Source organism: Clupea harengus, chromosome 7 (assembly GCF_900700415.2).
Source record: "Clupea harengus chromosome 7, Ch_v2.0.2, whole genome shotgun sequence".
In the NCBI taxonomy this organism is placed as follows: Eukaryota; Metazoa; Chordata; class Actinopteri; order Clupeiformes; family Clupeidae; genus Clupea; species Clupea harengus.
In genome coordinates, this window is record NC_045158.1 from 13,809,962 (window position 1) to 13,822,407 (window position 12,446).

The 12,446-nt window shown below is 46.4% G+C and overlaps 1 protein-coding gene across 1 annotated transcript in view; it reads left to right on the forward strand.

Moving 5' to 3' along the window:
- The window catches only part of tmem8b (transmembrane protein 8B), a 121,211-nt gene that overhangs the window by 29,758 nt on the left and 79,007 nt on the right, over window positions 1-12,446 (forward strand). The window contains exons 2-3 of the mRNA XM_012828502.2: window positions 3,695-3,884; window positions 10,099-10,306. Of these exons, the coding sequence (XP_012683956.2) occupies window positions 3,695-3,884; window positions 10,099-10,306 (398 nt within the window). The remainder of the gene's footprint in view (window positions 1-3,694; window positions 3,885-10,098; window positions 10,307-12,446) is intronic.

Here is a 12,446-nt window from a genome sequence, read left to right on the forward strand (position 1 = left end):
CCTCCACAACACACACACAAACACACACACACACACACACACACACACACACACACACACACACACACACCGAACACACACACACACACACAGGGAGAGAGAGAGCAAGAGGGACTCTCGTATACACACACACACACACACACACACACACACACATAGAGGGATATATAGAGAGAGAGCGAGAGACAGCAAGAGGGACTCTCATACATACATACACACATACACACTCCCCACTGTGATGGCTGATGGAAGAAAAGGCAAAATATTGCGACCGGTATGTCAAACGTCACTGCGATGAAAAAGCAGTCAAAAGCAGGAGGCCTGCTCCTGCTACATGAAAGAAAGAGTAGAGAGAAAGAAGAAGATGACATGTCATCAATTATTGATTCACCATCAATTTAGGGAGCAGACACGTGACTCTCGGTAGAAGGAGAGAAGCAAAAAAAAATAGCGCTATCCATTTTTTTTACGCCCTTTCAATTTAAAGCTCCAGATTCAGAGAGGACAAAATAAAGTGTGTATGTGGGAGGGAGGGAAAAAAAAGCTCTAGTATTGAGCCGCAGTCAACTTTGTTGTGTGCAAGATATTGACATGAAATGTAATAAAAAGCTGGTGATTTATTGCTCCTGCGGTCCATTGAGAGAAGGCTATGGCAGAGATAAAACTGAAGGCAGACAGGGGCGAATAGAGATGTGAATAGCCTCTCCTCGGTGGGAGGAGAGAGGAGACGGAGGAGACGGAAGAGGGAAGGTTGTGGGGGTGGGGGGTGGATGAAGGACAGACTCGTCTGTCTTTTCTCTCTAGATTAATAAATACTGCTCCTCCTCCTGTCTAATTTAAGCAGTTTTCCCCACAGATACAGAAAAGCTCATTAAACTATTAGGATGCTGGTAAATCCTAGCCACTTGGTGCAGTCAAGCGACGCGATAAGTGAAAGAGACAAAAGTGGTGTGTTGCTCATGTTATGGTCACACAGCTCTGCTTGCTTTTCAGTGTTACTGCAGAATGTTTTTTTTATTGCGCATCATTTCTATTGAACAGTACAGTATGAGTGTATATGAAGTGGTGGTCCTGCCTGCGGTGTGTGGCACAATACCAGCAGAAGGACATGTTAGCCAATGTCAATGGTGAGCTTAGAGGAAGTTATCTGCTAAACAGATATTTCTGATTACTGTGTCCTCTGGCACTGTCTTCTGATACATTGAAAAGATTTAGTCTGAACTACCTCTGAAGAATACTTTAGCCACAGCAGGAAATCAAATCCTTACCCATGATTAAGCAAAGCGCTGACTCCACCTACATTTTCGACATGCATGCAACACAAGAGCTGCTCTGTATAGACAGGAGTGTGTGAAGGTCACCTCCTTAGATAACATAATTGAACTGATGAGAAGAGACAGAAATGGATTACTGACATGGGATGAATAAGTGATGCCACTGGCATGATGCAAACAGCACAGAGTCCTTGAAGTGGGGGACTGTGGAGTGTGAGTCCTTTCAACCGAACTGACACAGTTGTGTTGTTGTACACTCACTCATAGGAGACAGACAGCACTCCACTGACTGTGCCCGACTGACAGGTGAATTGACTCCCTGCCAGTTTGACATAAGTAGCGCACCTTTAAACACACATGTTCATAAGCCAATGACAGTTGAATGTTGAATGATGTTTTATTTTAGCATGATGTGTCTATTTCATATGTATAATTCCTTTGATGCATCAGCAAACGCAATGCACCAGTTACAATGTATGCGGATAGGCCTGAAAGCAGTTGCCTTGCACAAGGCCAATGTTATACATCTCACTTGTGGAATAGAGCCACATCTTTCAAACTCACACGAGACACGTCACTAATACCAGGGCTTTGGGCTGTGATCACATATTGCAGGAAGTCCTTGTGAGAGACAGCGAGAGAGAGAGAGAGAGAGAGAGAGAGAGAGAGAGGCGTTGGTGCGATGCGATGAGCTGTGCCTGTCATGCGCTAACGGATGACGAACCAGCCAGCTTCATACCTCTGAGAGTCCATCAGCTTAATAAAAGTGTCAGCCTCTCTGATTTGTTATGTCTGTAAATAAAGAAGCAAAGAGGAGCAGAGGGGGAGCTGTGTGTGGTGTGTGTGAGTGTAAGGGCCTTGCCACGTGCTTTGCTGGGAAGATGATGCTGTGACCGCCTATCCACAGTTATTTGTTTACCCCTGCGCCTCCAGTTTTCTCTTGTACTGACGTCTCCACCAAAAATCTTCAACCTGTGTGCCCCTTCCCCCATCTTTAAGTGGCCAGCAACTCACGCCACACAATGCTTGTGGATGGCGGTCACAAACCAGGGTTAACAGGAGCTTGTCGGCTCCTTGGGCCCTGATGGGTTGGCCGGAGCGTATTCATCTCATCCTCTAGTCCTTTCTTGAATGCTTCTATGTGACTCTAATGCATAAGCCAGAGGGGAGAAGAGTGTGTTGATGGTGTGAAAGTGGCGGGGAAGAAAGAAAAAGAAGAAAAAAAAAACAGTGTTAGATGGGGCAAAATTGGGGTGCGGCAGCTGGCACTTGTCCAGAAGCCTCTTGGCCAGAGCTCTTAGCCATCTTAGCCTGGCCCAACAGCCCCCCTGAGGAAAGCTGGGCTGGATGAATGCAGTTCTGGCCAATTTAACTCCCTCCTGATCTTGGCCACTGCCCGTGCTTTAGGGTGTGTCTCCGACGAGATGGGCAGAGAAGGTTCAAACCCTGGGGCGATTGCAAAAATGGAGGGTTCTCTCTCTTTTTCCTTCCCTTTTCTTTTAAAAGAGCGAAGCAGGAATGAAAGAATCTCTCCCCTTTTTTCTGAGGGATACAGAGAAGCAGGCATGGTTTAATAAGACAGAACAGATAAAAATAGACAACCATACGGCTGATCACAGCAGGGCATATATTTACACACTTACTCCCTCATCCTCTGTAGAGCTGTTGAAATGAAGAAAGACACTTGGAGGATGCACTAAGGCAAAAAGGAGAGAGTGATAGAGAGAGAAATTGACTAAAGATGGGAGAAAGACAAAAAAGACAGGAGAGAGAGAGAGAGGGGCGGATAAGATGAAGAGGCTCTTTCTCTGCCATTTCAGAATCGAGGCTCTCAAGCACTATCTGGCTGACTGAGGTGCCTCCTGGACCCTTGGTGAAAAGACCTCTCATTAGTAATGGTCGCCTTTTGCCCTTGGGAGGCAAATTGCAAGCGATTGCACCTGCGTGTCGCGGTACATGCAAGGGAACCCATGAATATCATAAAAGCAGCTGGGCGGGAGAGCATAAATGTTCCCCCCCTCACAAATCATGCAGAGATTGCAAGCTATTAGGCACGCTGACGATCGGGACATAGGAAGCCACGGCTCATTACGGCAGATTGCAAATGTCATTTTTTTACGTCTCCTCCCCGGGACCGTAGTGAAGTATGGCGGGGAAATTAATTCTGGATAGAGCCTAGATTTGAGTGGAAGCCAAGCAAGCCTGACCTAGATCATCTGTAATTAAATCATTGGTAAAGGTCATGGGTAGAAGGTCACTCAAACTGCATTAAGACCGATTCCTGCAGCCTACCCATCCCTCCTCCCTCATTCCTTGACGACCCTCCTCCCCCGACCCACCGCTTTTTTCCTCCTTCCATCGAAGGAAAAAAAAAAAGTCATCCTTCATCGCACTAATTTTCTCCTTGTTCCATTCTGCAGATTGCCTCTTCGTGACTGATTATTTCACCAGGACACCTCGCAAGCTGAACGCCTTCCGCTCCTTCGCCAGCGTGGAGCTGTTCCACTTCAACGTGCCTGAAGACACCGTGGTGGCCGTCTGGAACCTCATTACCTTCAAGGAGCAAGGGGGCACGTTCGGCGACAGCTGTCCCGACCGGAATGTGACAGTGTAAGCACCAGCACCCAGAGACAATACAGAGGAGAGGGTGGGGGGTAAAATAATTCAGTGTTTGTTTCTGGCGTTATTTTTTTATGTATCTATTTTTTATCAATAGGACAGTGGAGAGTAGACAGGAAGTGAGTGGGAGAGAGATGGCCTCAGGTTGGACTCAAACCTGGGTCGCCCATGGACACTAGACCCGTATATGGTGTGGGACGCGAATTCAGTGGTTGTTTTGTTGATGCTGTTTTTTTTTCAAACAATAGAGCGAGAGCCGTTAGCTTGGCTGCAGCTTTAGCAAAGTTTCTTGTTATCAAAGATTCCACAGGTTGTGTGGCCATGTAGTGTTGACTCTGCGCTCATGGCTAATAAGCATCATGGTATTTCAGACAGGCGTGATGTTCCCAGCTGTTAGAAGTGGACAGCCGCTCTCTGAGGCCATGGAAAACCAGAAACCCTGTTAAAATGCCTTCACCATGAACAGGGCACAGGAACTTCTTTTTTCAGAGCAGAAACACAGTGACAACTTCATGTTGACTTAGTGGCAGCGTCCATAGTATCTTACAATTTTGCAGTAGGTAAAGACACTATAGTACAATCCTCTCATCAAGGCAGTGCTATTGGGTGCTAAAAATCAATCATTTTGGTGTGAATAGAATACATCGTACACTCTTCCCAGCTATCAGTCCCAACTTTAAACAATCCTTTGAATGTTTGCCTATGTATGTGTTAGCTGTGGAAGCCCCCCCCCCCCCCCCATAAAAGCTTTAGCGAGGAGCCAGATCACGGTAGTCCCTGCATACTCATTGCTGCCATTAAATTTCCAACCTTGTGCACACACCTTCCCTCTGATGCAGTGGCATCGAGCTGGAGGGAAATCATGTGCATCCGTCTCCTGTGTGTGTAGGTACGCACTGTATGCGGCTGTGTCCTTGAGGTAGTAGGCGGTGGTTGAGGGAAATCTGTGATTTGTGGGGTGCCCGTGTCGTGTGAATTGATGACATCAGAGGCACTGCTCCCGCCTGTCCACAGTTATTTGTTTATACCAGTGCCTCAGATGACCTTAAAATGGAGGCATCATTAGTTTGATGCCACAGCTGCTTTACATAAGACAACAAAGAGTACTGCCCACCATTGCAGACTTGCTTTCAAGTGAAGTACCTCTTCTGTGGTATGCAGGTATCTGCGTCAGAAGCTGGAATGTTTTATTACCATGTTGTCAGGAGGGGAAAACAAAAGAAACAAACAACACGTCTGGGCCCTCCAGGGACAGATATATTTGGAAGTGGTATATAACTATTCAAGTTATCAGGAGGTAACTTTTGCCCGAAGTGTCAAGCGAAAAAACTCAGGGGAAATATGTGAGCCGTGATAATTACAGCTTGTACTCACATGTCAGAGCTGCCCGAAGAGTAATGAAAAAATGCGTCTCCAGTGTTTAGACCGAGGAGAACAAATGACCTGCCTACAGTTGGAATATTGCAAAGCACTCAAGCTCACCTCCCTAAGGCAGACAGGGGCGCTGCTATTGGTTTTCGCATCAGGCTGGCATTGACACAGCCTCAGCTTAGGTAGATCTCATATCAAATCTCATACCAAAACACCCTCAGTAAGTATTCATGTTGTAGTATCTTCTTTAAGAGATTAGGATTGGGATTGGGAAATGGCCGCGAGCCTCACTCGAACTCAGGTACCTGTGGGCATTAAGACGCGAGGGCTTAGAAACACGGTGATTAGAACTTGGAATGTTTTGGACTGAGTCACGGTGGGAGTTTGGGGTGGGAGGTAAGTCAGCTATAGATTCTGCAGAGGGAACAAAACTGGATATTTCCTTGACTTCACAGAGAACAGCGGTGGAACGGAGCGGAACGCTAAGCCGCTAATTAAAGGGGGCTCAGAATGGGGTCCCCTGGCAGATCACCCTCCTCTCTAAAACCCTCCTCCCCCCAACCACCACAACAGTGTCCCCCTCACCCCCTGCCTCCATTCTCTGGGAGGAAAAGAGGACTCATTAAAACACAGAGGACGATGAGGGGATGAGGAATTGGGGCGGTGCGGTTGGCAAAGGGGGCAGGAATTAACGTTGATCCCGCTGTTAGATAATAGGCAGGGGGCACCACAGCAAGAGCATGATTATGAAAGTGACCATGCATGCTGGAGAGAGAGATAGCACAGGGACACTCTGGGGGTGGGTTTGGGTTGTGTGACAGCCAAGGGCCGTGAGGGGCCAACGGATAACAGTCATGCACCGCTGCGTCCCGGATCAATAGCTCGCCACTGGGCCTGCCATGACGATGCTCATTAGAGACAATACAAGCCAGGAAGCCAAACAGTTTTATCACTCCCAAGGTCTTAGCTAGAGACTCGCTTGAGTCAACAAGGGTCTGGGAGGGGCAACGGGGAGACAGAGAGAGGGAGGGGGGGGAGGTTTTTTGGCTCTTGGATTAAACATACACTTTTAGGCATACAAACAGACACCCATACACACATAAACTTGTGGGCACACACACACACACACACACACAATTTCAGCATACCACTTGGGGCAATGTTATTTTGAAGATGTAATCTATGACAAAAGAACAAGATTAGCCTTTGTCTACATTTTTTTTAATAAATACGAGATAACTTCACAATAATAGAGGTGTATAGAAGACAAATCAGGCAAAGTGAAAACTTGTTTTTTTACAACGGCTGAATATTTCACATACACCATTCTCCCACACCATGTCCACATGGAGGCTGGTTACAGGTATACTGTGCAGTAGCCAAGATTCCCAATTAGAAGCACAAAGTCAGTCAACCAAAATAAGCTTGGCTGCTCTGTTTGTTTGTGGGGGAGAACAGCTTGTTGTCTAAAAGCATTCAAGTCTTTCATCTGTGTAATTATGGATCTCAGAAAAATAAACACATCAAGCACCATTATGATGTTACAGAACTTAAGCTGTGGAAGTTAAAAAAAAAAAAAAAATGATTGGGATGAAAATATCTCTGATGGATTTAGCTTGGCACTGAGAGACGGACCACCATTAGAGCCAGTCAGTTCAACTGCAACACAGGAACAGCGCTGGCTCCTACCATATGCATTGACTTTAAAATTGTTTTCCATGATCAATGTTGCCACCTGTGCTTTGCAAAAGAGTCGGCATGTGGTAGGTGAAAATCAGCATTTCCTTTCGCCGCACTCCACGGTGCTGTCCATGGTACTGAAATGGAGAAGAGTAGAGCACTCTGCTGTTCAGACAGCAGTCTGTGCATATGGGAGCTCTTACAGGAGCTGTAAGGTTCCACAGACACAAAATGCTTGATGGAATTAACTAGGCGACACTCCAGCCTCATTAACAGCCTCTTCCTGCCACCGCAGCATTGAAGGAAAGGGTAATATGCGGCCAATCACAAACACTCACACATTGTTGGGGCTCAGGGTTTCGGAAATCTGACTCAGGGAGAATTAATGACTGGGTTCTATTTATATGCCTCTCAACCCCCACCGCCTCTTCACAGAGTCCAAAAGCTTAATGGGGTTTGACCTTTCTTAGTGTGGGCAGTGTGGCGATCTCATGGTGTGCTGATTTGATTATGGCCATCTCCTCTCACATGGGCCAGTTGACAAAAACAAAACAGCCCTTGTGGAATGATAACGGCGTCTGTGTCGCCTCAGTCGGACGGACCTAAAGCTAATGCACTGTAACGTATACGGACAGGGCGCTAATTGGGTCATAACAGGCCAATGCCTTCTATGCCAAGGACGATGAAGCGTGAGGTCCTTGTTTTTGGAGCACACTCACTAGGCCTGTCATGGCCAAACGGTGCCCCCTGGGTGCCGGAGAGGCTGCTCCGCCGGCCCAGGGTATGCATGAGGCAGGGTGGGGTGGGGTGGGGCTGGAGGGCATTAAGCTCCTCGGGAGACATGAAGGCTTAGCATTATGCAGACAGTAATGCCTTTTTACACTTGTTGAGTGGCCCTGGCCTGACATGCATGAAATATATGCTGATCCCCTCCTCAACATCATCCCATCAGCGACTGCCTGCGCACCACCCACACCCCAGCCCCATCCGCACACATCTCTCCCCAGAGTAAAAATCTCAAATTAAAAATAGCCTCAGCGTTCTCCTTCAGTAAAGTCCCTGGTCAGTCCATTGGGCTCAGACCTGTGTGTATTTAGCATAATATATCCTGCCTCCTTCCCCTGGCCTCGTAGCTGAAGGTTTACTCTAGAGCACCAGGGCGAGAGACCAAGACTAAAACCCGCTCCAGCAGGAGACGGGGCGAATGGGTGGACAGCAGAGCAGGGGGGCTACCAGCATGGATCCCAGCCTCCTAATCAGGGCCGGTGTGAACAGCTGGTGCCAGCGACCCACTGGGACCTCCAGGGCCCCTGATCCAGGGCTTGGTGCAGGCAGCCAGCTTTTTAAGAGAGCAGTTCACACAAACTAATGCCTCTCATTTGTCTGGGCCTCTTTTGAAGCTGATGAAGATATGAGGCATAGAGAGTTGGTGAGAGACTGCCATACCCTTTTTAGAGATGCACTTTTTCACATAAGGTTTTTGGAGGGTTTCCCCCTCCATTTTGAATTCTGAGTGCCCATAATGTGAACTCCTTCAGCCTGCCTCTCAGAGTTGGTAGGGTAGTGGTGGGGAGAGAGAGGAGTAGAGGAGCTCTCTTTCTGGCTCGGGTCTTATCAGTGGAGAGTGAGGCTCTTTGACCTGAGTGTGTCGACTCCCGAGCTCCCCACCTCCACAAGAAGGAGAGCCAGAGACGAATCCATGCTGGGATGAAAGGCCTCATCCAAGTGACATCCCGGAGATACCCGGCTTGGCAGGGTGGAGGGTGGTGGTGGGGGGGGTGGCAGACTTGGAACATGCACAGAGGGCAGAATGACTTTTCCACCCCAACCAATAACAGCCGGGCCGCGTTGCGCTGCACAGCCGCTTGAGTTTGAGTTATTACCTGTCAAAGCATCTGGGCCCTCAGGTTACTGTGGTCCTCCCATGGGATTGCTTGTCTCTCGTTTCTTTTACCTCCCTAAAAGAAAAGAGGAAAGAGAGAGAGAGAAAAAAAAACCTATACCAGGTTCCTCTGGCATATCAGTACAGGAGGGTACCCTGAAATATGGCTAGAGACCGAATACAGAAGCATCTGCTGAAACACCCTGGCTGATGGATTGACCAGTAGATGTGAGGGTAATGGAATGTGAATTAAAGTTCTTTTTCTGTTCGTCTCTCTCCCCCCACCCTTCCATTTACTGTGCATTTCAGGAACACTGGGATTCTCTGGTCAGCAGAACTTCAGTTTTCTTTAAACATCAATCCGCCCTTGCCCAGGATGCATCGCACCTCTGTTTCCTTGTATGCACCCGATAACACCAATGGTTATTACCTTTCCCCATGGACCATTAAGTACTGCATAGTGTTAGGAAGTGAATAAACTGAGTTTGTTTAATATCTTCTCACTGAGGGGTTTTCATTGAAAGCTCACCTTGCAGAAAAGATGACCTGATATGGTCATAGAGCAGAAATAATTGGCTATAGCGAAGCTCCATTGAAAGAGTTTTAAGACACAGGATGTGTGGGAGTCTTAAAAACCATCTGTCTACAGTTGAATGGCAAACTGAAGGCCAAGCATATATGAGAGAGAGAGAGAGAGAGAGAAAAGATACTTTATCAGGGTTGAGTTTGAGTTGACTATATTTATATAATGAGTATAAATAGGGTCTATGTGATAACAATGGCTTCCATTTAACAGCGATGATTACAGATTACGACAACAACATGGAGAGAAATTTACTTCAAATCAGCGATTTTCGAACTCCAAACATCAACTACTAGTTTAGCACCAAAGCATTTGTTTTGAATCATCTGATGAATAATTTAGTGTTAGCCACAATACACATTTTCCATTTCCCCTCTGCAAAGGAAAGAAGAAGTAGAACATCTTCAGAATCTTAATTGACGGGAGGGGCCTTCCTGTAAGCCTCTCTCTCTCATACATGAAATTAATTGTTCGGTGTTTGTCGCCAGTTTGATTTATAGCCTCCAAAATGAGAAAAGCAAAGTCATGATTTCGGAGCACTCAAGCTGAAATGATACTACACCGTGATGACCCATGGCTAATTTTTCCTCGTCCCTTTCGAAAAGACAATCCATCATCCCAGTTACAAAGTTTGAGGTATGTCAACTTCAACTTTTTTATTGGTGTGTGCTTCCGTTCCGTTTTGGCAGTTACTTCAGATCTGGGGCGCCGCCGGTGATCAACCCGCTGCAGACGAGATTCCCGCGTGACACCGTCGTGCCCACCTCCTTCGCAGTCACCCTGACGTGGACACTGCCGAACCGCACCACCGGGGTCTTCAACGTGACCAGCCCTCTGCCCGGTGACTGGTTCTTGGCCGCCCATTTGCCGAAGGATGAAGGAAAGATCTCTGTCAAGGTAAGGATACCTTTGTCTTGCTAAGTCAGCCTTTGGAACAAAGCCTTGTGCAATTTGCATGTGGAGAAGTGAGAATTTGCTTACAGTGCAGAGTGGAGGCCTATACACTTCCTTTGTGATTCACATTTTAAATTACCGCTCTCAAAGTACAATTGGTAATTCACATCGCTATCTTTCAAAAAACGATTTTAACGTTTTTTATTTGATGCAGAGTTTTAATGGATTTGGGGGAAAATACATGTGATTACATTTGAAAATCTGAATATGATATAACACAACCATGGAGAAGCAGCACAGGTCTGTCTTTTGCTCTGTTACCTAAAAGAGTATGACGTAATGTGTAAACTGTAACCAGCAAAGCTATTGGCACATAACAGCTGCAACGGTTGTGTTATGCACAGTACAGTACCCCCCAATAATCGTCTCCTTTCACAGTTCAAAGGGAACAAGTTCATTGTGCGGGTGCCGTTAAAATGACCCATAATGAAATGCTGAACGGGAAATGATGTGTGATCGCCACACATGAGTACTGAACCGGCAGCGAGAGGAGAGATACTGGATCTTGTGCTACGCAGAAGACTAGGGGATTTGATCGAAAAGGTCACTAAACTTTTCATGCCTACCCACTGAGGATCCTGAGACCTTCACACGTGCAAGACTTCATTTGAGTCGTTAAGAAACGCTGCCGACGATTTCTCTGGGGGGAAAATGGTGGCAACGTGAAAGTGTTTCGCTCTTGAAAGAATGCAATTACTCAACTTATTGCAGAGTCCCTCACGCAAGGTGGGGTGGGTTTGAATGAAAATGAGTCAGCAAGTGCAAAGTTAAGCCTCAGTAAATGGGTTCATGAGAGTCCAGAATTGGACAAATACTGTGATACTTTCATGAAGAAAACATGGCAATGAAATGTTTATGGGAACAGAAGTCGGAACCCTATTGGGATATTTCTCCCCCCAGTATAATCACATGCAAATTGGCTGATAATGGCCCCATTTTGCCTTTGCAACCAGTAGTTTTGTACCATGTCCCACAGCACCATGAAATCTGCACACAATCATTTTGTACGCGTTATCACGTTTGCACAGAACGAGAAATATCACATTATTTCTGTAATACAAACTCTGAGTTGATCGTCATTGTCTCCCCACAGAGTGAGTGTTTGTACCATGCGGCACAGCTCCGATAGTTTTGCGGCTGACCAGCAGTGCGACAAATAGAATCAAGCGTTGTGACAATCTCTGTCACACACACGTGTCTTGGCAAGCAGTTCTGCGCCTTCTGTCTTCTAACGCTCTCTATTTCTCTCTTGCGCTCTCCCTCTCTCTCCCTACGACTGTCTCTCTCGTTCTCTGTGATTGCAATCTTCTAGTGAGCGCCAGGCAGCCTGATTAGACCCACATCAAACCGCGTTGTCCCATGTTGGTTCAGATGTTCTTCCCATCTCTAACTTCCTCCAGTCCCCCACCCTTGCAGGCATGCTCAATACAGACCAAACAGTTCATTACAACAAAACAAACATACCCTGAATTGTATAACCAAACAAACCAACAATCCACAACAAGCAAACCAGCAAAAAGCAAAAGCTGTTTTTAGCTTCTATTGGGTTTTGATCAAGGGATTGACACCTGATACCTAGAGATCATATCATTGCTTACTTCATGTCCAACATGAAGGTCATCCCTCAAGTCAAAGGGGAAAAATGGACATACATGTTCACATAGACCACCATGCCTCCATATTGAGTCTCTGCAATGTCTCTGTGTTTTGCACACCGTCCTACACAATGTAAAAAACGGGGTCACACAATGGGGTCAAATGAAATCTGGATCATGTTTGTACTTGTTGAGAACACACTGCACCATTTTAGGCATACGATCATTTCAGAGAGTGTGCAGAACACATGTTTTACCAGGGAACATGTTTCTTTGAATTCCCGGGGTGTCTCGTTTAAAGAAGAAGGGTCGACTGCACACACAAACTGTTAAAGGTATATGAGGTATGCTTAAGTAAAACACTACACTTAAGTAGAACACCATACAAGCTTAGTGAGAAAAATAAAAAGCGAAAGACTTTATTCAGATGGGCTTACTGTTTACCTGTGCCTTGTGGCCTTGAGCAACATACAGGAGAACAAGAAAGT